The 23,964-nt window shown below is 40.0% G+C and overlaps 1 protein-coding gene across 3 annotated transcripts; it reads left to right on the forward strand.

Annotated features, from left to right (window-relative positions):
• Window positions 1-2,974: 2,974 nt before the first annotated feature.
• Window positions 2,975-23,665, forward strand: LOC131235623 (probable alkaline/neutral invertase D). Of its 3 annotated transcripts, none has more exons than XM_058232885.1 (5): window positions 2,975-3,133; window positions 3,622-4,049; window positions 4,754-5,185; window positions 18,406-18,964; window positions 23,100-23,665. In XM_058232885.1, exons 2-5 carry the CDS (start codon window positions 3,633-3,635, stop codon window positions 23,393-23,395), a joined length of 1,704 nt encoding a protein of 567 aa, XP_058088868.1. In that variant the 5' UTR covers window positions 2,975-3,133; window positions 3,622-3,632; the 3' UTR covers window positions 23,396-23,665. The 3 variants fall into 3 exon arrangements, with proteins under 3 accessions (XP_058088868.1, XP_058088869.1, XP_058088867.1); XM_058232884.1 differs by having other exon boundaries at window positions 2,977-3,133; window positions 3,591-4,049; XM_058232886.1 differs by lacking the exon at window positions 23,100-23,665 and having other exon boundaries at window positions 2,976-3,133; window positions 3,591-4,049; window positions 18,406-18,969.
• The last annotated feature ends 299 nt before the right edge of the window (window positions 23,666-23,964 follow it).

Below are 23,964 nucleotides of genomic sequence, written 5' to 3' on the forward strand. Positions count from 1 at the left end.
CATCATAACTCAAGGGAGAAAAAAATTGGATACTCTGGCAGAGTGTGATAGTTAATATGCAGGCACTTATAATTTCTATAGTTGGCATATACAAAACTTGAATTCCACCATCCAAATCGTGGGTTTCTTAGATGTATTGTAAAAACAAAAAAAAAAAAAAGATAATTATTTGATTTCTTAACGGTTGATTGGTAAGCGTTTAATTTACGGTGGACTTGGATAACTTTCAATGGTCCCTATTTAAGAAACAAATGACCACTAAATAGAGGCTATGATCGATGTATATAATTGAATTCTAGACATTGGTAACACAACTTGGACGGTTTGATTTGAGTTATTATATGCCACGTGTGCAATTTATGATCGCCGGTGTAGCAACCATGATGCTCTGCCATGGTATCAAATCTCCCCTATTTCTGGAAATGGGTTGTTGGTACAGCACGCACGGATGCGACTTGCTATTCTGTAACACAAGTTCTGTGAGGCCCACCGTCATGTTTGTTATATCCAATCTATCCATCCGTTTTTCAAGATCATTTTAGTACGTGAGAAAAAAAATGCGGCAGATCCAAGACCTAAGTGGGCCACATTGCAGGAAACGTGGGAAAAGAAACACCCACCGTTAAAACCTTTTTGGAAACCGCTGAGATGTCTACAAGCCATCCAACCCATTCATAAAGTGATTCTCACCGTCACGAAGGGAAAATACAAATATAAGCCTGATCCAAAAATTCTATTTTCTGAAGAAGTTCTTCAACGGCGACCGTTCAATCACCATTTTTTCTTGAAGTATGGCCCACTTGAGTTTAGAATCTTCCTGAATTTTTAGATTACGCTCTAACATGAGCTGGCGAAACCTATGGACGGAGTGGATACAAGGTGGGCCAGATAGAGGTCGGGATTACAGGCGATTCGTGTCCCCCTCCACACGCGCCTCCACACACAGCCACACGTGACATGCCAACGTGGCACACATGTCGGAATATCTGGTGGGCCCACTGCATAGATATTCTTGCCAAGCCGTTCAACTATCACGCATATCACACATTAGGAAAATAATGTGCGGTTGGATGCGCCTTCGGCAAGCTACCCCTTTTGTACGATTAATAAAGGAGAAATGTATTTGTGTAGATGGCACGCAGTATGATACGTACAGTCTCATCTTAACCGGACACATGACATACATTTACGATGATCCAGGTCGTCCATCTGGTGGGCCCTACTGTTCTCGAGGCCCAAACACAACCGTACCAAGTACACGAGTCTAATTGGACGGTTTTAAATTTCTATACGCAGGTACTTCCCAATCGGCACAATCATTTGAACCTATACGACTGTGTGGCCCACCTTGATGAATGTATTGTATATCCATGCCATCCTTCCGTTTTTTCAGCTCATTATACGTTAGAAGAAAAGTAATTAAGCAGATCCAAATCTCAGGTGGACCACACCATAAGAAACAATGATGGTTGAACCCACACTGTTGAAAACTTTCTAAGTCTCACCTTAATGTTTATTTTCCATCGAAACTGTTGATAATGTCTCATTGACCTGGATGAGGGGAAAAAAAGATATCATCTTGATCCAAAACATTTCTAGCCCATAAGAAGTTTTTAATGGCCAATCACCAACTGTTTCATGTTTTGTGATCCACCTGTCATTTGGATCTGCTTCATTTTTGGTATTATTCCCTAAAATGAACTGAAAAAACGGATGGACGGCGTGGATATACAATTCATACATCAAGGTAGGCCCCAGATTTAGAGCCGCACGGTGTGTGGTGAGGGCGGGGCCACACCTAATCAGGACACGCATTTCCAATTTTTTGATACTGTGGCTGCATGCGAGGCTTGATACTCGGGCACTTCGAAATGATACATGGCATATATAAACTCAAATTAAACAGAACTCACTGTTGCTAAATTACAGTCTGAAAATCAGATTGTTAGAACAATCCTAACCTCTGATTAGTGGACACTTGTTTTTCTGAAATAACACCATTTGTTATTTCTAATTTTTATCCATCCAACAAATGTCCAGTAATCTATTAGTTAGATAACCATATAAGAATAATATTTTGTACATTATACATCTAAACTGGCTCAAATAAGTTGGACGGTTTATTTGAGTTAGTTGCATGCCAGGTAAGCAATGTCTAACTGCCTATGTATTATCCACCACACTGCCAGAGTATCAAAGTACTTCTCTTCCATTTTTAGCGGAAAAAGGTGAAAAATGGTTTCGGCAACCTTATCCGTTCCGAAGTGGAATTATCTGATACAACTAAAGAGTGTGTGATGGTACATCAGCACTCAAAATTGTAAAACGGACATATTGATAACTCAAATAAAACCGTCTAAATCAAGGATAATACTGTAGATAGGTCATCTTCCAAAATAGGATTTGATTAGATGATTCTATCCTCTGATTAGTGGACATCCATTTATTGAATTATAAGTATTAAATTATAACCGTCCCTTATTTGTCAACAAACCTTTTGGATTTTAATGTAAATATGTAAATTAACTAATTTGAAGTCTGGCCCATGATATGAACGATTTAACCTGAGTTCGACACAATCCGTTTATGCAATTTCTAGGTGATGTACGTGAACTCTCATACTCCGCCAGTGTACCGAAAGTTGTACGGTCAAACATGATTAACTTTTCTTAATTACAATTAATTAGCGGAAAGTACGAAACTGATAAAAGAATAAACTCCGCCAGTGGAAAATCCAATAGCACGGCCTCCTGTCACATGAGAGATCGCAAGGGCCGTCGGGTTCTGTTGTTTTCTCCACGTCTGCAGCCGGTAAACCCCGCGTGCTCGAACCGGCTATTCCCGGTTAGTCATGCCCTGTGATTTCCCGCTATAGACGGGAAACACACCCCCCTTCCACTGGCTATTCCCTGTTACTGTTGAGGAGAGAGAATGAGGGGTAGATAGAACAGACAGCGACGGAGGACCATTCTCTCTCCTCTGCCTATAAATAACCCTTTCCGCAGCTTAGCTCTTTTTTCCTCTCCTCCCCTCCCTTCTGATTCCTGTTTTCCTTCAGATTCCTTACAAATCGACGGAATCTGACCGTTGGTTCCGTTGAAGCAGCTCGTTTCCGCGGTTAGATCTTCCCAAGGTGAGTTTTCTTGTTCAGATCTGTGGAGCATCTCTTCTTTTCCCTCATCTTGCTGTTGTTTTCATGAGATCCGGTCCTGTTTCAAAGGCTACAGCGTTTTGGAGGAATTTCGTGTCGGAATGAAGGAATTTGTGGCTTTCTTTTGGGAATTTTGAATGTTTTTGGCTAAGTTCTTTCATTTTAGCGCTATTTTTGGTTGGATCACGACCGTTGATTGTTAATTCTGTGTTTTTCTTTTTCTGTCCATCTCGTCCAATCAAAGGTTTGGTGTCTATTGATGTGATAATGTAGTTCATCTGATGAAAATCTGAGCTTTTATCATGTCGTTGATATGTTGATTCAATGAGTCAATCTCATCTGTCGAATCAAAATATCATGTAATTTTGTCCATTGGCATTGATTTGATTTTTTAAAATAATTTTTGATCGTTTGATTTGTATTGCTTCTGTTGATGCAGATCATCTCTTCTAACTTGTAAGTATCTACAGATTATACCTGGATGGATGGACCACGTGAGCTCGGCCTTCGGAATGTTGGTTCACACTGCTCAATCTCTGAAGCGGATGACTATGATCTTTCACGGCTTCTTGATAAGCCGAGATTGAACATTGAGCGGCAGAGATCATTTGATGAGCGGTCTCTCAGTGAGATGTCAATCGGGGTCTCGCCTCGGTTCTCCACTCGAGCTGCAGAGAACACCAGAGGGTTGGAGAATTTTGAGAATATGTGCTCACCCGGGGGACGGTCAGGGTTGAACACCCCGGCATCATCGGCTCGCAACTCGTTCGAGCCGCATCCGATGGTTGCTGATGCGTGGGAAGCACTGAGGCGGTCGTTGGTGTTCTTCCGGGGACAGCCAGTGGGTACGATTGCTGCGTATGATCATGCTTCTGAGGAGGTTCTAAATTATGATCAGGTATATATCCACTGGTGACTGTTGCTTGTTCTTGTCCCTTTTCTTTTTAAATCCGATATCGTTGGTTTGTTTGGTTAAATTTTAACTGCTTGTTTTCATGGAATGTGTGATCTTTGGAGTGTACGTGTAGGAAACTAGAGGAGAAATCTTATCTTCTGTTCCTCCTTGGAATTACTTTATTTTCTAGATTGGAATCATAGGTTACTTTTTGGCATTTGATCCTTGTGAGAAATGGATTTCTTTTTAATCACTCTCTTATGGATTGAATAGTTCAAGTCTCCATTTGTTTGACTAGGATCCACTTGCTACCGATTTTGTGTTACTTGGTGCTGAATTTTTGATTGTTTTAGGTTAGTCATCTGGGATTTTGGTCCTGATGATTGTTGATTTCATAGTTCCCTGATTTTATGTCTCCAAGCATGCCAGGTGTCTCATATTTAAGCTTCTCTTATTATTCTTTATGCATCTCTTGATTATGCTTTATCAGGCACTTTTTTCCTTCCTACCTCAAAAATAGCTAGGACCTTCCATAATTGGTGATGAAACAAGGAAATATCTTCTGTATTTTTTGGACCAGTACGAGTCAAAACACATCTTTTTTAGTTGGCAGCATCTGTAATAATCTGTGTTTGGTCACATTCTGCTTGAAGTTGAAAAACACCAGTTAGCTGGATCTTCTCACTGACTATTCATCTATTGTACAGGTGTTTGTCCGGGACTTTGTACCGAGTGCTCTGGCTTTTCTGATGAACGGTGAGCCAGAGATTGTTAAAAATTTTCTTCTGAAGACTCTCTACCTTCAAGGTTGGGAGAAGCGGATTGACCGTTTCAAGCTTGGAGAAGGTGCAATGCCAGCCAGCTTCAAAGTGCTTCATGATCCTGTTCGGAAAACAGATGCTTTAATTGCAGATTTTGGGGAGAGTGCAATTGGAAGAGTGGCTCCTGTTGACTCTGGATTCTGGTGGATTATTCTTCTCCGTGCCTACACAAAATCTACTGGGGATTTGTCTCTTGCTGAAACACCTGAATGCCAAAAGGGAATGCGGCTCATACTAACATTATGTCTCTCAGAGGGATTCGACACTTTCCCAACCCTGCTCTGTGCTGATGGATGCTCCATGATTGATCGAAGAATGGTAAAATTATCCTGATATACCTCTCGGTTGTTATATATTTGTATTCATTTATCAGAATCTGCTTCTTGTGAAGTTCTTTGCCATACAATCCATACGACATTTGTTTCTAAGCATAACTGTGAATTGTCAACTAAGATACTCAGATGCTTGCATCTGTACTGCTCTCGACATGATGCAATACGGGTTCTGTATTGGTTACTTGAAGGATTTCTTCTCAACTAAATCCTATTCTATTGGTTATCGGTTACTAGAAGAATTTCTTCTAAACTAAATCCTATTCTATTATTTTCCTTACATCTGTCATTGTGTGAGGGTTGATCACAAAGTGTTGACACTACCATAGTTACAATATTGTCAAAATGGGGCTCATCATGATGTATGCATGACATCCACTTTGACTATCAGGTGTGCCCTTCCAAGATTGGCCTGGAGCCCAAAAATAAGGTTGATCCAAAACTCAGGTGGGCCACACAATAGGGAACAGTTGGAGGGTATGCCCACCCATCAAAACCTTCTAGATTGTTTGTGGCGCCCATGAAGATTTATAAAGGCTACTCTTTCCAGTCATTACAGGCTTCTCACCAGGATTAAGGGACATCCCAATCATCTGGCCATTCCAAAACTCAGTTGGGCCACACCATGTGAATTTAGAGGTTTTCGGCATGATTCTACATTGTTTCCTCTGTTGTGGCCCACCTGATATCAACCTGGTTTTCAGTCTGTATGGTGAACATCAGGGGCCGACGGAGTGGATTTCATACTCACACAGTGGGGCCCCACTTTGTGCTTGACACTATTGTAACTTGTGGTAGTGTTGATACCATGCAGTCAAACCTCCCTCTCTCTCTCTCTCTCTCTCTCTCTCTGCACACACAGACACATATAGAGGAATGCTAACATCCCCGCCTTCATGGGGAAGTTGTCAACACCACCAAAGCGATTAAATGTCACATCCATGTATGTCGCTTTATTCTTTAAATAGGCACCACACTTCTTTCTACTTGTTCAGCATTTTCTTCATGTTTACAATCTTGCCAAACAACTTTAGTCAACCAAAATAAGCCAATCTCTTGTGCACTTGCAACCTCTATCGGTATATCATCTGCTCATAGGGCCTTTTCTATCTCCATCTTTCTCAAAGCTTCTTTCATTTGAGATCTACGCAAGTATCAATGATCTTTTGCTTCATTTGAGTTTATAATTCCTTCTTTCCCTACACTTTTAGAACGGTAATCATTTAATAAGTTCTGTAAATAACTTTCCACCTTCCAATGATCTAGCCATCTTGAATCAATAGACTTTGGTCATTGCTCTTAATGCATATAACATGATCTACATCCTTACACTTTTCCATCATTTTTGCCTGCTCTTAGCATTTTTTTCCTAGTTTTTATGTTCTTCTATGTTTTCCTTGTTTATAGTCTCTTAAGCCATACTACTATTTTTCTTCGCATTCTTTTGCTAGTTTTTATGTTCTATGTTTTCCTTGTTTCTAGTCTCTTGCCAAACCTCATAACGTGATTGCCTTTTGCTAAAAATAGCCTTTTGGACCTTATTATTCCACCACCAAGTTTCCTTATAAGAGTAGCTTTCCCTCTAGCTTCTCCTAAAACATCTTAGGCCACTTTTTAACGTGCTCATTGCTGCATTCTACATAATATTAACTTCTTCCTCAATATTCCACTTACTTTCTTTTATCAATTTATTCCCAAATAACACTATCTTTTATCAACATTCCACTTTTTTATTTTATTTTGTTTATTTTTTTATTTTTTATTTATCAAGTTGAAGGCTCTAAAAGGGCAAGGGGAATGTCCAAAAGGACGTGGATGTAGGTTATAAGAAAAGACTTGATGACCTATGGTCTAATTGAAGGTCTGACCCTTGATAGAGTGGAATGGAGGAACAAGAGTCATCTAGCCCACCCCAATTAATTGGGATAAGGGTTAGATAATGATGATGATGATTCCTAAATAACACTACTTTTCTCTTCTTTTGAATTCCGCCAACCTTTTCTTGGACACCTAATAATGTGACTCCTCTTCCATCTCTTGATGCAAACATCTATGATCATTTGCCTATGTTGTGTTGTGTGGCCAAACTCTATTCCAGCATAACCTTGCAGTCTTTACATAGTGCCGTTCTTTTCTGTATTTCTAAGTAAAAAGAAGTCCATCGAGCTTGTACGGGATACACTTTTAGAGGTTATTAAATGATAATCTCTCTTTTTTGAAGTATGTATTAGCTATCATAACAAAATCAAGGATAGCATCTTTCAAAAAAAAAAAAATAATAAAAAAAAAAAAAACCAAAAAAAAAAGAAAAAAAAATCAAGGATAGCATCTCTCATCTCATTTCCATGACCAAAACCATACCCTTCATGTACCCGTTCGCATCTTCTACTATCTTTTCCCATATAATCATTTAAGTCCTCTCTTATAAATATTCTCTCTTCCTTCAGAATTCCTTGTATTAGTCCATACATGTCTTCCGCAATTCTCTTAATTCTCTCCTCTTATCCTTCCTACAGGGGCATTTGCATTAATGAGATTGATTACCTCCTCTCTTACAAGCTTTATTAAATATTTGTTGACCGCTATCCCAATTCCATTTCTATTGTTGTCATATTCTATATACCAAAGTTTATTAGCGGGCTTATGGTTTATATGGTTAGAAAGGAATGAGAGGAGTTTCAAAAATCGAAAAAGCCAAGTTATGGAAGTATTCAGAAGGGCTAAATGTAATGTAATAGAGTGGGCAAAAGCTTCTAAGCTCATTATTCAGTTTCTGGATAGTTGGTGTGAGTTGTAATATTATTTGGGTTTTGCATCTGTATCTTTAGGCTTTGGCCTTTCATCAATAAATTATCAATGTCCAAATAAAAAAAAGTTATATCCATCAGTTTCCTTAGCTTTTACCTCTTTCCACATGGTCTCTTGTATACCAGCTTTGTTGACCTTCCTTTGCTTCATCGTATCCACTAACACCATACTCTTGCCTGTCAAAGTTCCTACATTCCATGTGCTAAGACAAATCACACACACATAGATCTACGTATGTATATATAGAAATTTAATAAACTCTGTGACTGTTAATGTATATATTTTTAAGTTATCATGTTTAAAGGAATAAACAGATTTGCCTTTAACAAAATTTAAAATAATAGAATCAGTAAAGTTTTCATATGAATTTCATGTTATAAATGGGATGCATATATCTGTATCTTTGGCATGGATTTTGGGAAATGGGATTTGTAACAAGTATTTGGATCCGGGCATTGTAGATTATTAAAGTTTCAGATTAAACTGTAAATGGAAGATTATTCTTGTCCAACTGAACTGCTTAACTGTAAGCACTTGTGAATTTCTTTTACATTAGCAAAGTAGATTGAAATGATGGGCATGAATAACCATAAATCACATCTTGGAATTGTTTCGCATATATTCTAAAGAAAAAGTTGATTTTTTTTTTTCTTTGGTTGATTGTCATTGTCGAATAATAGGGAAATGATTGGATGGTCATCATTGAAAGCTGAGCTGGATAAAATTCAAAACTCTTCCTAGAGATCTTTTGGCAATAGATGTGATACATTTTACATTGTCTTATGCAAGTATGACTTTTCCCTTTGAGAAAAGTTATATGTGGTTGCATGTTTGGTTAGTCCCTTGTCTCTGAATTCGTGGGGTTTGTTACAGATGGTCACTCCTTCAGACACTAATAAAATGATTGAACTGTAATAAAGGACTGGATGAATGTAAATGGCAATGACACCTACTCTAATCATCATAAACTTTCTTCATCTTTTCTGCCCTTCAACTCATCTAGAATGAGGATGAAATGAATTGGAAGCCACATTGTCCAAGATCCATGCCTATTTAATTTACGTATGTAAAATCAGACTCCTTTTTTCTTCTTTACTTCAATTAAATATTGATTTTTTGTTCTTTCTCCATACTTTTTGGACAGTAGATGGAAACTCATCTACCAGATCTATTTGAAGTTGTAAAAGAGGCACCAAAACCTTGTTGGAAACCTTTTTTTCTTCTTATTAATTTATATCTCTTATTGCGAATACCTTTTCCCAAATTTGTTTGTGTCATCATCATCATTGTCATAGCCTTGTCCTAGCTATTTTATGGATCCTGTTTTGCCAACTTGTTTGACAATCAGCTGCCTGCCTAACATCAAACCTCATCTTTACCCAGTCTTGGGGCCTGCTGGTGCGTTGCTAACAGGGGAAGCAAGAGTAATTAATTGATATGTCTATAGATGTGGCAAATTGGTAATGTGTATTCTGTTACTAAAACATTTGTTAATCAATAATTTCAATTTGTAATAATTTACTTTAATTTGTGAAGTCGATTGGAAGGAAGTCAATCGGAAGGAAGGCCTGCAAGGAATCGATTGCCAATCAATTTCTCCAGGGTCTTCGGGAGGGTGGGCGAAGTAATGGAAGGGGTTATCTCTCGTTTTTGGGCACCCAGAGGATTTGCGTTCGTTGGGATGAAGATGGATGAGGAAGTGAAAAAGGTTATCAAGAAGTGGAAAAGGTTATCAAGCAACTACATGGTGATAGCTTCGGGGGGGGAACAAGATGTTGGTTTAGAGGGCCAGGTTTAGGCCTAGTATAGTAAATAGGGAGGAGCTTTTGAAGGAGTCCAAGAAGTGAGAGAGAGAGAGAGAGAGAGAGAGAGAGAGAGAGAGAGAGAGAGAGAGAGGTTGGCAAGTCGCCATCATTCAAGGAGGCCCTGTCTGGCTTTGAGCTTCCCCAACCCTAGCAGGAAGAGAAAGATCCAATGAAGAAGGGTGTCGATGGCACCATTAAGGGAACGTCGGCGTGGAGTAGAAGCTTTCCTTTCTGGATGGAGGTTTGCATAGACCCAGAGATGGTGGAAAGGATGCGCTCTTCGTTTTGGCGGTCGGTAGTTGCAGTCACACGAGAGGAAGCACTCCTTTCTCACATTAGGGTTTGGTTGAAAGCTTGTTGCAAGGTGGAAGTAGGCGATTACAAAATCAAGCTCCTCTCAGCGATAGATATTTGGATCTCAACGAAGCTGGGGGCGAATATTGACCAAATGGTCATGGCTGGGGTCATGTTTAACGACGGACCGATTCTATCTATTCGAAAATGGGAAGGATAGCTCCATCCTCGTGTGTGAAACTGCGTGGTATCTCGTTTGGGGAACACCCCTTGAGTTATGGAATTTGGAAATCTTCGAGGCACTGGGCGATTGCTTGGGAGAGATTCTCACCATCAATGAGGTATCCGAGCTGGGGGAAGACATCAACGCAACTCGTATTTGTATAAGGAGAAGAAGAGCTCTCTTAGTGCTGACTGGAGTATTTCTGTCCATTAGAGTGGTTCGTCTTCCAGTGATGGTGGAGAAAGAGGTTTCGTGGGGAGTTTCGTCTGGATGGGGTGAGGTTTGGAAGAGCTTGGAAGCAACGAAGCACCATAGCCATGGAGGGAGGTTTCGAGGAGTACTTCCTCAGTGCTCTGGAGGAGCTTTAAGTGGGAATGTGTTGATGTGTTAGCACCTAGGGTGTCTGCAGGGGGTCGGTGGACAAATGACCTTTCCCCATTCATTGATCGATGTTCCATGCTCTGCGGGTGCTCGGTGTAGAGTTGGTGTGCCCCTTCGCCCATACGTGGAGAGCAGTGAAGCCTCACATGTTTTGACTCGTGGGGGAGTCCTCGATGCTCTTATTGTGCTGGCGGGTTGGAATAAGGCTCGGTCCGAAGCAGAGAGTCCTCTCGAGGCTCGGATTCACGAGGCTGAGCTCTAGCGAATCCAGGCCATTTGTCGAAGCCGAGATTGTCTTGCAGGTCCTCTTCGTCATCGAGGCGTAGCTGCAATGTAGCGCCAACTGTCCTCCCTGGATCGATTGCCCTTATTGTTGCTGACCTTCTCTCGATACGTGTTGGGGGTGATGATGCTATCATCAACAATGAGTCGAATGCAGACGCGTCTCAAGCAAAAGGTGATGCTTTTGTCGCATGTGAGGAGCGTCTCTCGGTTTGTGCAGTATGTGACGACTCACCACAACGTGTTTTGTTTCATGCACGTGAGAAGTTGAGCCTCAACCTTTTGACCCCTTCGAGAAAAGTCTTCTTTCCTTATAGTCGATGGGGCCCTAGAGTTATCTTATTTCGCTAGGTTCATGATGCGTCTCATCCAGATAAGGAGATGATCGCAGGGTGTAACGAAGCTTATCCTCTAGTGCAATGGCAGAGTTCCCAACAGTTGAGGTGTGAATTAGGGTCTCAGACCCTGATGAGGGAGGCAAAAACATATGAAGAAGGTGCTCAGACAAAGGGCTGGTGTGAAGGGGAATAGGGGGTCTTAGCTATTTTGGTTGTGGGGAGGAAAGAGCTTACAGAGGGGATGGATATTGGTGCGACTTTGGATGTCATCACTCTCCGGTCTGCCTCTTTTGTTAGAATCGAGGAGGGTGAAGGCTTAGAATCTCAGCTTTGCGAGGCCTAGGCAGGAAGCTTAAGCATCAACGTCATGTTGAATGAAGAATTGAACTAGATTAAGGATGCTATTGGTAGGGTGGGTAGGAAGCTTGAGATGACATTTCGAGCATGCAATGACGGCGTCGTTGCTCTATTCCATTTTATTGAATAGAGACACAGTGAGGTTTCCAAACAAGCGGCAAGCCACACTCCTTGGAGTCAGAGGGAGCTGTTGAGACTTGAGAGCTTAGTGAATTACGATAATAGCAATAGAAATGTGGGGCCAATCAAGGGGAGAGGGGCACGATCAATGTCTCAATGATCATTTTGAGCTAGAATGTCAGGGGTTTGAGGGACTGGGGAAAACGTTGTTAGATTTAGGTTAAGTGTAAGAATTCCAAAGCTCATGTTATCTCTTTTCAAGAAATGAAGATATTCACTTTCAGTAGATCTGATTTGGACTAGGTGTGGGGGCAACTGTTGAAGGATTTTGTTTGTTTGAATCCAAGATTTTCACGGGGCATTGTGATAGCTTGGAACTCGGATATTTGGAAGGAGGATTATTGGAGTGGTGAGTTCTCCATTTCAATAGTCCTCAGAGACATTTCTTCGGGTTTCACTTGGCTTTTTTCTAGTGTTTATGGGTGGTGTACTTCGAACATAAGACAATCTAGGAGGAGTTGAAATCTATTTATAAGAAGTGGCCGATCCCCTGGTGCATAGGGGGAGACTTTGACATCATTTGGTTTAGTTATGAGAAGCCTACAGGGTCAAAGACTACTAGGAGCATGCATGACTTTGCTTCGTGGGTGCAGTAATGCAACTTGATCGACATTCCGATGTCTGGTGCCAAGTTCACTTGGTCCAATGGTAGAAGCCCCCCTATCATGTGTAGGCTAGACAGATTCTTTGTCAATCCAGAATGGATGGCCAGATTCCTGTTGGTTCAAGTGAGAGGGTTGCTGAGACCCTTGTCTGACCATAGACCCATTTTGCTTTAGGTCGAAGTTGAAAGCTGGGGCCTAAAACCATTTCAATTTGAGTTAATGTGGCTGGAGTTTGAAGGATTCACAGATTTATTCATTGATTAGTGGAATTCTTTCCAGGTGGAAGGTAAGTTAGGGTTTAGACTTCATAAGAAGTTGGAACTCCTCAAACAAAATTTAGGGAATGGAACAGAGGGATTTTTGGGGTTAGAGAGGCCATGTTTTCTGAAATTCTGGATGAGATCCATGCCATTAATCTTAAGGAAGAAGGAGGCGAAGCTACAGATGAGGACATCGACAGGCGGATAATGCCGGGGTCAGATTATTTCAAGTTTCTTGAGCAGGAAATTAAATGGAGACAACGCTTGAGGGCCTTGTGGTTGAAGGAGGGAGATAAAAATACACAAATTTTCCACCGTATTGCTTTGGCTAGAGAGAGATGCAATCATATATCGTCTCTTGTCGTGGACGGGTCTAGGTTAAAAAAGAAGGAAGAGGTGTGCGGGGCTATAATTGGCTTCTATCAAAGGCTTCTAACCAAGGACTATTGGGTTCGCCCAAGGTTGAATCTGCTTCATTTCAACAAAATATTAGAAGAAGCTAAGAGTTTTTTGGAGAAGTAGATTTTGAAGTCAAGGAAGCCGTGGATAGTTTGGGAAGCGACAAAGTTCCGGGACCCGATGGCTTCCCAATCGCCTTCTTCAAGGTTTTTGGAATGTGGTGAGAAGGGATTTGATGGACTTTTTTATTTTTATTTTTACAAAGGGCACTTACCATCCGAGTTGGGTGTCACCTTTATCGCCCTCATCCCGAATCTAGACGGTGCGGAAGGGTTGAAAGATTTTAGACCGATAAGCTTGATAGGAAGCCCATACAAAATTCTTGCTAAGGTGCTGGCTACAAGACTCAGGAAAGAGATGGATAACATTATTTTTCCCAATCAAGGAGCCTTCATGGGGGGTAGACAAATTTTGGATACAACCTTGATTGCCCATGAGTGCATTGACGCTCATTATAAACAACAGAAACTAGGGATAGTCTGCGAGCTAGATGTGGAGAAAGCCTATGATCATGTACAGGGAATTTCTGGATTATGGTAGCTCTAGTCTCTCATCTCCAATTTATAGATGATAAAATTATTTTTTCAGAAGTAGATCTAGTTATGGTTGTCAATCCATGGAAAGTGGTTGTGTTTCGAGGCGATTTCTGGGCTAAAGATTAATGTGGGAAAAAGCTAACTTCTTGGAGTGCATGTATCTCAAGATGATATATCTAGCCTGGCTTCCTTCTTTGGTTGTAAGGTTGGGTCCTCTTCTTATTATTTGGGGCTCCCGTTATGCATTGGCAAACCTGCGCTCCACATATGGGACAAGGTGATAGAAAGAATTGATAGTTAACTGTCCAAATGGAGGAGTCGGTACCTCTCTTTAGGAGGTCATCTAACCTTGATAAAGGCAGCTTTTTCTAATATGCCAATATACTTCATGTCCTTTTTAAAATGTCCTCAAAGGGTGCTAGTGAGACTTGAAAAGCTAAGAAGGGATTTTCTTTGGAAGGGAGCTGTAGGAAGCGTCAAGTTTCACTTGTTGAAGTGGGAGGGTGTTTGTAGACCTGTAGCGCAAGGCAGGGCAGGCTTGCGGGTCCTTGGAAGCATTAATTCAACTCTTCTTGGAAAATGTTTATGGGGGTTTGCTATGGAAGTTGGTAGTTTCTGGCATGAAATCATTGCATCAAAGTACGGGCTTCAGGACGGGGGATGGCATACAAAGAGATCTACTTTGTATAGCGCTTCCTTTATTTGGAGATCGGTGTTGTCGCTTAAGGCTATCTTCTAGAAAAGTGTCCTTTTCAGTGGGGGATGGATCCAAAACCAGATTTTGGGAGGACACATGGTGTGGTGATGGGTCGCTGAGTACCGATTTCCTGTCTCTAGCTTCTCTCGCGTCTTCGCCTGATTTGAGTGTGATTGACTGCTACTCCTTGAATGGTTCAGTGATAGTTTGGATGCCTCCGTGCAGAAGGAGCCTTATAGAAGATGAGACAGAGGCTTTCATTGCGCTTCTTCAGCACTTGCAGTCTGCAGCCCCAACTGGGGATTCTGATTCTATGGTGTGGCGTATGCTTAGCTCGGGGAGGTTTTCGGTCAAATCTTTCTATTCTATGCTTCAGCCCAACAGTAGTGACTCTCCTGAAAGGCATCCATATCATTTCTGGTTTTACGGGGCTCCTCCTAAAGTAACAGCATTCACTTGGCTGATAGGACGTAAGAGAAAATTAATGATTGATAATCTCCAAAAAAAATCTTTGATTATTCCGAATATATGTTGCATGTGCGAGCAAGATGCAGAAACGGTTGACCACCTTTTCATTTTCTGTCTGTTCGTTCAGAAGATAAGGGATTGGTTCCAAGCAGTCCATGGGGTGGCATGGGCAATGGCAGGCATCGTGAGGGGACCTTTTATGGGCATGACATGGGGGAGGAGGGGGAAAGTTGCTTTCTTTAAGATGGCAATTGACTTTGCCTACAATTTGGTGGTCCATTTGGGGCGAAAGGAACCGAAGACGCTTTTGTAACCAGTCTCTGCCCATTCAAGTAGTGCTCATGGAAACGAGTGTCATGTTGTTAGAATACTCTGCTTTGTAGTGGTCCTTATAGTTTAAGCTTTGGTTCCAGTTTTTGGGGGAGTTGGGTCTTTTTCTCTTCTTTGTATTCTTTTCCTGCTTCATTTTGTTGGCAGGCTTCTTAATAAAATTCTTCACTCGAAAAAAAAAAAAAAAAAAAACTTATTTCTTTTTTCAAAAAAGAAAAAAAAAACACTATTGATGTTGTCTTTCTTTCATAGTTTTTTTTTTTTTTGTCAACTATTAGTTTATTTATTATTGTTATTTCTCCTATTTCTTTTTCATTTGATTTCATCTGAGAAACATTATTTTGGCTGCTTCACCAAATACATCCTGGTTCAGCTGAGAAACATTATTTCATCTGAGAAACATTCTCTTCTTTGTATTCTTTTCCTGCTTCATTTTGTTGGCAGGCTTCGTAATAAACTTCTTCACTTCAAAAAACTTTTTTTTTTCTCAAAAAAGGAAAAAAAAAAAACACTTGATGTTGTCTTTCTTTCATACTTTTTTTTTTCTGGGTCAACTATTAGTTTATTTTTTTTGCTATTTCTCCAATTTCTTTTTCATTTGATTTCATCTGAGAAACATTATTTTGGCTGCTTCACCAAATACATCCTGGTTCAGGCCAATCCAAACCAAATCAGCTACCTCACTGGTTTGACGGCTAGTGAAGTTTTCAAAACAATGATTCTAGGATAGCAGCCTTAGCTTGTCCTCTGTACACTATATGGTGGCTTCTCACATTGAAAAGACGGAAATGGTTGGCAATCTATATCACTTTTGCAAATGGGTTATTGTTGCTTCAAAAGTTTGAAGATATCTTTGCTTCCCTGTTCATTTGCTTCTGTTTGCGCTTTGTATTTTCCTTGTTTCTCCATGTGAATGATGTATTCCTTGTCAAAGGAGGTTGAGACCTCCATAATGCTGATGTTAACGGCAAAAATGCTAACAGCAAAAGGTAACAACACACTGTATCTAATCGAAATGTTTGTCCCATACTGCCTGTGAGATTTCATCTTGCAGTGCTCCTTTTTGCAAATTTGATCCCTATTAGATCACTTTGTAGTGGTCCTAAGTGACTTCTTCAAGGAAATCAACTGTTGGTACCCGTTCTTGAAAGAATCCTTTCTTGCTAATCATTCATTCTTGTGATTACTATGCCACTGCATTTCCATCATGATGCCCCCCCTTGTAACAATGCATTCTGGATTGTTACTCTCACTGTCCATGAAGGTACATGTCGTTATCCTTATTCTAGAAACACTATCAAATTCTAGCAATGCTTTCTTATGATCCCATTTCACTACTAGCATCTTGCACTCTGTTTGCATTTGCAGTTATCAAGTGGGTAAGCTAAAGTCTGATTCTTTATGATTTCCCACCTCATGCTTTGCCTTCAGTACTCCAAAATGTTGCAGTTAGCTTAGGTTTGAGCATAGTCTTGCAGAAACTGTGCTAGAATTATCAGTCACTTTCACATTCTTGCACTCTGCTTTTACTATTCTTAGTAGGCAACTGCAAGTTTGGCAATGCTGATGTTCCTTTGTCAACCAAAATGATATTGCTAAAATATATTAAAAAGAATACATGTAACTATTGCCATTCAAAAAAAAAAAAAGAAAAAAAGAAGAAGAAAATAAAAGAATACGAGCTACTATTTCTTTCATAGCTCTTGTATTCCTTCACATTGCAAAGTATAGTTGGACCAAACCTCTTAAGCAATATCGTGAGGGCAACATTACTTTCTTCTATCGACTCAATTTCTTGCATTATCGAAGACATCATTTTCAAGTATGGAGTCAGACATTCTTTGTTATATCTCTCTCCAGAAAAAGAAAAAGAAAAAAGAGAGTATGTAGTCAGACTGAAAACTTTCATTCCCATAAAATAAATATATTGGACCTTCCCATTGTCGATCTACTTCCCCTCCCCATTTTGCAGGTCCCATCTAATGTGTAGGCATCTTTGTTGTTTAACCCAAAATATGAAGGTGACCAACTAGACAATCTTATATTGAATGTTCAGATAAGGTTTATTTACTTTTGAGTTTGAATTGCAAGTGGTTAGCCTTTTACCCCTCTCAGGTAAAGAAAGAGTCTCCTTTGGTGTAAAGCATGTATTGTTTATCTTGCTATTTTTGTATAGGCTTGTTTGTTTATATGGCTTTAGGAATGGTTGGTGTTATCTAGACATGTGGCATGGATGCCAAGTGCTAAAGTGTACCGCATGTTATGCTTCAAAATTCTAGGCACGGGGACACTTCCATACACAAAGAAACAGTAATTTAATTCAATAAATAAAATTAAATAAAACAATGAAAACATTAAAGATGAAGGAAATTAGAAAGAATATTCGCATAGTTCCTGTAGAAACAAATTACTGGTAGTTTAAACTAGCAAGTAATTGGCTAACAAAACATTGAAAATCGCAGGTAATTATCTCAAGAAATAGTAGCTTTTCTGGACATCACTCGTCTGTTAAAATATTATAACCCAAACAGAAGAGCAAAAGAACCAACAAAGCTTGTACTTGTTTTATATGGTCATCGCACCTATAAAGGAAAATGAACTCGTTCGCCGGGGGAGTGTAGGGGGGTGTGCACGCGTATGGTATATGATCCAGAGGCATGAATATGATGTACCTCCAGGGGCACTGGATCAGCTCACTTTCCTCATGACAGAAGACTTTCTCCAGATAATCCGTTTCAAGTCTTTCTGATATTTACCTTCCTATGCATGTTGCTCTTGGTCTTACTATATCTTTAAAAATCTTTCGTCACGACTCTCGTATTGATACAAGGTTCTCTAACTATATCCTTAATTTAGGATTTCTTTCGTTTATTTCTGTGGTGATTCTTTCTGCTGATTTCTTTGCTACGTACAACGAATATTTGAGCTTAAGGAATGCAGAAAGGAAAATCAATTTTTCTTTTCATTTTCCCCATGAAGGGGCTACTTGCGGATAAGAAATAGGAATCCTATATATATTGCTCCAAAACTTCAGTCATACTCTTATTTTTTTTTTTAAAATTGTTTTCTTGCGCCTCTGTGAATGACATATTGTATTTTAACTGCTTTTTGTTTTTTTGTTTTTTTTTTCCCTTTTGACACTATGTTTTACATGTGTGTTTTTGGTACAAACTTATTTTACAGGGTATTTATGGTTATCCTATTGAAATCCAAGCCCTTTTCTTTATGGCATTGAGGTCCGCTTTGCCAATGCTCAAACATGATGCTGAAGGGAAAGAATTTGTGGAACGCATTGTGAAACGCTTGCACGCTCTAAGCTTTCACATGCGCAGTTACTTTTGGCTTGATTTCCAGCAGCTAAATGACATATACCGTTACAAAACTGAGGAGTACTCTCACACTGCAGTTAACAAGTTTAATGTCATTCCCGATTCAATCCCAGATTGGGTATTTGATTTTATGCCTACCCGTGGTGGCTACTTCATTGGAAATGTCAGTCCTGCAAGGATGGACTTTCGATGGTTTTGTCTTGGTAATTGTGTGGCGATTTTATCATCCCTGGCAACCCCAGAGCAATCTTTGGCTATAATGGATCTTATCGAAGCACGCTGGGAAGAGTTGGTTGGAGAAATGCCTCTGAAGATATCTTATCCGGCAATAGAGAGCCATGATTGGCGGATTGTAACAGGCTGCGACCCCAAAAATACTAGATGGAGCTACCATAATGGAGGATCTTGGCCAGGTTAGTCCATCCGAGCTTGTGTGCTTCCTCATACTGATTGATGCTCTTTATTTATTAGTATTTTCTTTTTGCCATGAGCATGCAATGTCCTTAAGGCTGCCTTTGGATGCGAGCAGAAATGACTGAATTGAATTACCTTTCACAATACTAATATTGAGGAATATGCTTCAACATTCAATTATGTCCTTTTTGAGTTGATCAGGAAAGGAATTCACTGGGTTTTGCTGGCTACTTCTTTCACTATGAAAGCCAATGTCACTAAATTTGGTTTCATCTTTCTGTTGAATCAATTATTGCAATTAATTCAATAGCACATCCAAATGCAACCAAAGATTTATTTGAATCGAATCTCTGAGTGTGGTTCTATCAAAGAGGAATTATAGGAGCCTGCGCACCAAAAGTATAGTTTGCTATGATTCCGCACATGTACATCCCATCATTTAAAAAAAAAAAAAAAAAAATTTTAATTAATTTTTTTTTTTTACACACGCACACACATCCTCACACACTCACGCTAGTGGAATTTCACCACCTATGGATACTCGAACCCTTGACCAGGTGTTGAAACTCCTGAGAGTCTACCAACCGAGCAAGAGTAAGGATCCAAACCGTTGATCTGATGGGCTGATAGCTAATGGGTTATACCAGAGAATCTTCCAGATTGGAAGATCCTAATCCTTCTAAATTCAGCCTTTTTTCACGTTGCATGTGTTGTTGTTTTTCTTTTGACTGATTTTTTGTAAGCCACTAATCCAATGGCTGGGATCTTGCAATCTGTGGTGTTTCTGAGACATCCACCTTCTGTGGTAGGACACATTAGATCTTCGAACCATGGCCCCGCATGTGGGGCATTCTGCATTTTAAGCAAGCAACAGAATGGCTGATGTACAGGACTACACATTTGTCCCTCAATCAAAATCATGTAGATATGGTTTGTTTCAGAAGCACTCAGCCATGCACCACACAACTATCAGTTTGCAGGCGTTGCTTCTTCATTCATCTAGCAAAATCTCTAAAAAGGTTTATACAGTTGCATAGAAATCCGGCATTCCTCAGATAATGCAAAACTTCTGTTCTCTATTTGTAATCAGCTAACATTTCTAGCCTATTGATTTGGAATTCAACTTCATAACGGTCATTCGCTTTTGATGAAGATTCTCATGCCTTTCCATACTCCAGTTTGGCTTCAGCTTGGTCCCAGACGTTATGGATCTGATTTGAGAAGTGAGAACAATCCATGTCACACCAGCATCATTCCTCATGTTAATATGGTTTGATGAGTCTAGCTTGTTCTTTGTAGAATCTGGTATGCAATCTGTTTTTGGGTTGTAAGGGATTTGCCAGATAACTAGCTCATGAATCAAATAATCTTGTAGCATGCATGCGACAGCATTTTGAAAAACTTTCCACACTTTTCTTCTATTTTTTTTCCCCGTGTCTACCAGAAAGAAGTGGAGCCCACATGATGTACATGACATCCAACCCATTCATCATGTGCATTTCCTCACATTACCCCCAAGGCCATCCAAATGGAAATTCAGGTGGATCAGTGGCCTACTATAGTTTTCCATTGAGCTGATTTCATGGATGTAATAAATACACCACATGGGCCCCACATCTGCCCGGTGCCATTGGAAGCACCGCAGTCAGAGGCATGGCTGTGAGTCTAGTTTTAAAATAAGCTGTTTCCTTTATCCTCGTGCTGTATTTTCCTGTTGTTGAAAATATGCAAAGCTGCTTGCCCTGCGGGACCACATGATCATCCAGACTGCTCATCTTGAAGGTCCCACTGTAGATGGGTCTCATGGAAAAAAAAAGAAAAAGAAAAGAAAATCTCAATCATTGGATATCATCCATACAAAGATGAATTAGAAACTGCTTTTCTGGAATGTTTTACTAACTCACCTTTGCATGGATGGCGAAAAATCTTGGACCTATGTTGAATGGCCTGGATCATCATGTGGTGGAGCATGAGCAGTGGGTCGGCATTTCCCGTCTGCTGTTTATTGGAACATGCAAGACTCCTTTCATACCCTTTTATTTAGCATCTGCGTATTCCCTCTCTTTTCTACAGTTTTCTTGTTGTTCACTGAAATCAGAGAGGGGTGCACTCTGTTGGTACAGTGGTACCAGAAACAAGTGGAGCCATGCGATGTATTCATGAAATCTGACCTGTTTATTAGATGCATTTCCTCATGTGACCCCAAAGCCCAAAAATTAGCCCAAACGGAAACTCAAGTGGGCCACAACAAAGGGCACAAATTGAGATTAGCAGTGTCAATGGGTCGGGTTCGGACTTGGTATAGGCATATGCTTACCCGTACTTACCAGTAGGTATTACACTCATGCCCATACCCATGTCGGGCCTAAAACGAACACCCATATCCATACTCTCTAGGATGTTGTACCCATTAGGGTATCGGCTACTCTTTTATGATTTGAGATTTTTTTTTTTTTAAAACACAGACAATTAACTCAAAACATTAAATTTTATAGTTAACTCTTAAAAAAAACAATTGTTTTTCTTAAAATAAAAAAGAAAAAAAGAAAGTTAAAAAAAGAAGAAGATATAGTATGACATCATGCTATTTTGGAGTAAACAAGCTTAAAAAAAAAAAGAAAAAAAAATCTTAATGTTGTTTTTAATGCATCACATGATTAAAAGCTATAGGCTAAAAGCTATCACAATGAAATGACATGGACTAAAAGTAATTGAAATATAAACCATTGAATTTGTAGACTCCAAATTTAAATGTAGAATTAACCAAAGGTTATGCTTGTGTGATTATCTATTTATTGTATTGGTAAAAAATAAAAAATAAAAATCCAATGGTCCTATCTCAATAACAAATGTCTACAAATCAGAGGTTAGGATTGTTCAACCAATCTGATTTTGGAACTATTACTTAGTGACAATGATTTCCAGTTTACTAGGTTTAATTTGAGATATTATTGCCACGTATACAATTTCTGAGTACATACATATCAAACATCAGACACAAATTGAATATCAAATAACTCCCTATTTTATTATGACTCTTGATTTGTTATGTAAATTTTATATGAAGACTTTGGATTTGGTATAAAAATTCTACATGGCTCCTACACGATGGCACTTTTACCATAGACTGTTCTACACCTCAGATGGGCCATGTGTCTATGTCTAAGTACATAGTTGGTAGGTTTGATGTAATGGTCCACTATTTTAATAAATGGAATATTTATTATTTATTTATATATAAACTGGTTTGAGTATGGGTTGGGGTATACTGTATACCCACACCCGACCCATTTATTGATCAGGCTAAAAAAAAAAAAAAACCCAAACCCATATACACACCTATTTAACTACACTGTACTTGGCCCATGTCAGGCCGGGCTTGGGTACCCATTGGGTGCATCCGGCCCATTGACACCTCTGGTTGAGATTGGACACTCACCCTTGATTTTCGTGGGGGTCTACCATGTTGTGTATACAGAACCCAACCTGTCCAGATGCTTAATCTTCCATGGATTAGGGATCAAAACAAAAATCAAGATGTTCTGCAATACAGGTGGGACCTGGTTAGAATAAAGGGTGAGTGCCCCCTCTAGCCTTGTTGACTGTGCTGTGGCCCACTAGTTTTTGATCAAGCTGATTTTATGGACAGGTTAGATGTAATAAATACACCACATGGCCCCACATCTGCCCAGTATCACTTGAATGTACCTCAATCAGAGGCATGGCTGGAAGTCTAGTTTAAAGATGATTTACAAATTCTTTATCCTTAATGCTGTATTTTCCTGTTGTTGAAAATATGTGAAGCTGCTTGCCATGCTCAACCAAATGATAATCCGGACTGCTCATCTTGAATGTACCACTGTAGATAGACCACATGGAATAAAGAAAAAATCTCACTTGGTAAAGATCCTCTCTGTCCATAGAAAGGTGAGTTACAAACTGCATTTCTGAACTGTTTGTTTCTAAATCACCTTCTATGGATGGTGAGAAATCTTTGTTGGACCTATTCCGAATGACCTAGATCATCACATGGTGGAGCAGCAGAGGCATTTCTCGTGTTGTTTATTGGAACATGGACAGCTTCCTTTGTATTCTTATATTTTCCATTCACGGTCTTCCCTCCCTTCTCTACAGTTCTCTTGTGGCTGCTAACTGCCGCATGTATCAAGACGGGCCGGCCACAGATTGCCAGACGAGCAATTGAGCTCGCGGAGAGCCGTCTTTTGAAAGACAGCTGGCCAGAGTACTATGACGGGAAGCTAGGAAGGTACATTGGGAAGCAGGCGAGGAAGTTCCAGACGTGGTCGATTGCGGGGTATCTGGTGGCCAAGATGATGCTGGAAGACCCATCCCATCTGCTGATGATCTCGCTGGAAGAAGACAAGCAGATGAAGCCACTGATCAAGAGATCGGCGTCATGGACTTGCTGAAAGAGCTTCAAAAGGTGGTCACTTTACAGTTATACATTCATTCGGCAGTTTTTCTCACTCCCATTTCAGGGTTTGTTTTTCTCACTCCCATTTCAGGGTTTGTTTTTGTTGGGTGCAGCAAAAGGGGTGTATTTGTTTCTGTACAATATCATGTGTGGGGAGTAGCATCTCAGTTTTAAAATAAGAAAGGTACATTTCAATATAGCTGTGGACATTCATCTCATGGTCCATTAGATTATATGATCTAAGATTAAAAACTGATTGGGTCTAGATTTGTCAAAATCATGTCCATTCTCTTTTCTTTCTTCTCTGGATGAAGCGAAATGCTGGGATGATATACCCCAAGAGATATCATTGGATGAGGTCACTTCAAGCAGTGGCCCCTGTGAATGTAACCTGGCCCAACAGTCGAGCTGATTCAGTAACCAGGTGGGCCACACATGTGCGAGGTGGATGGAAGATAGGACAGTACAACCAGCTGTCTTTATTAAACATGATGTTTGGCCTGCCTGATGAGTGGATCGGACTGATTTTTGCATTAGGGCAGGTTCAGTGCCCTTCCAAGTCTC

This window comes from Magnolia sinica, chromosome 19, assembly GCF_029962835.1.
Source record: "Magnolia sinica isolate HGM2019 chromosome 19, MsV1, whole genome shotgun sequence".
Lineage (NCBI taxonomy): Eukaryota > Viridiplantae > Streptophyta > Magnoliopsida > Magnoliales > Magnoliaceae > Magnolia > Magnolia sinica.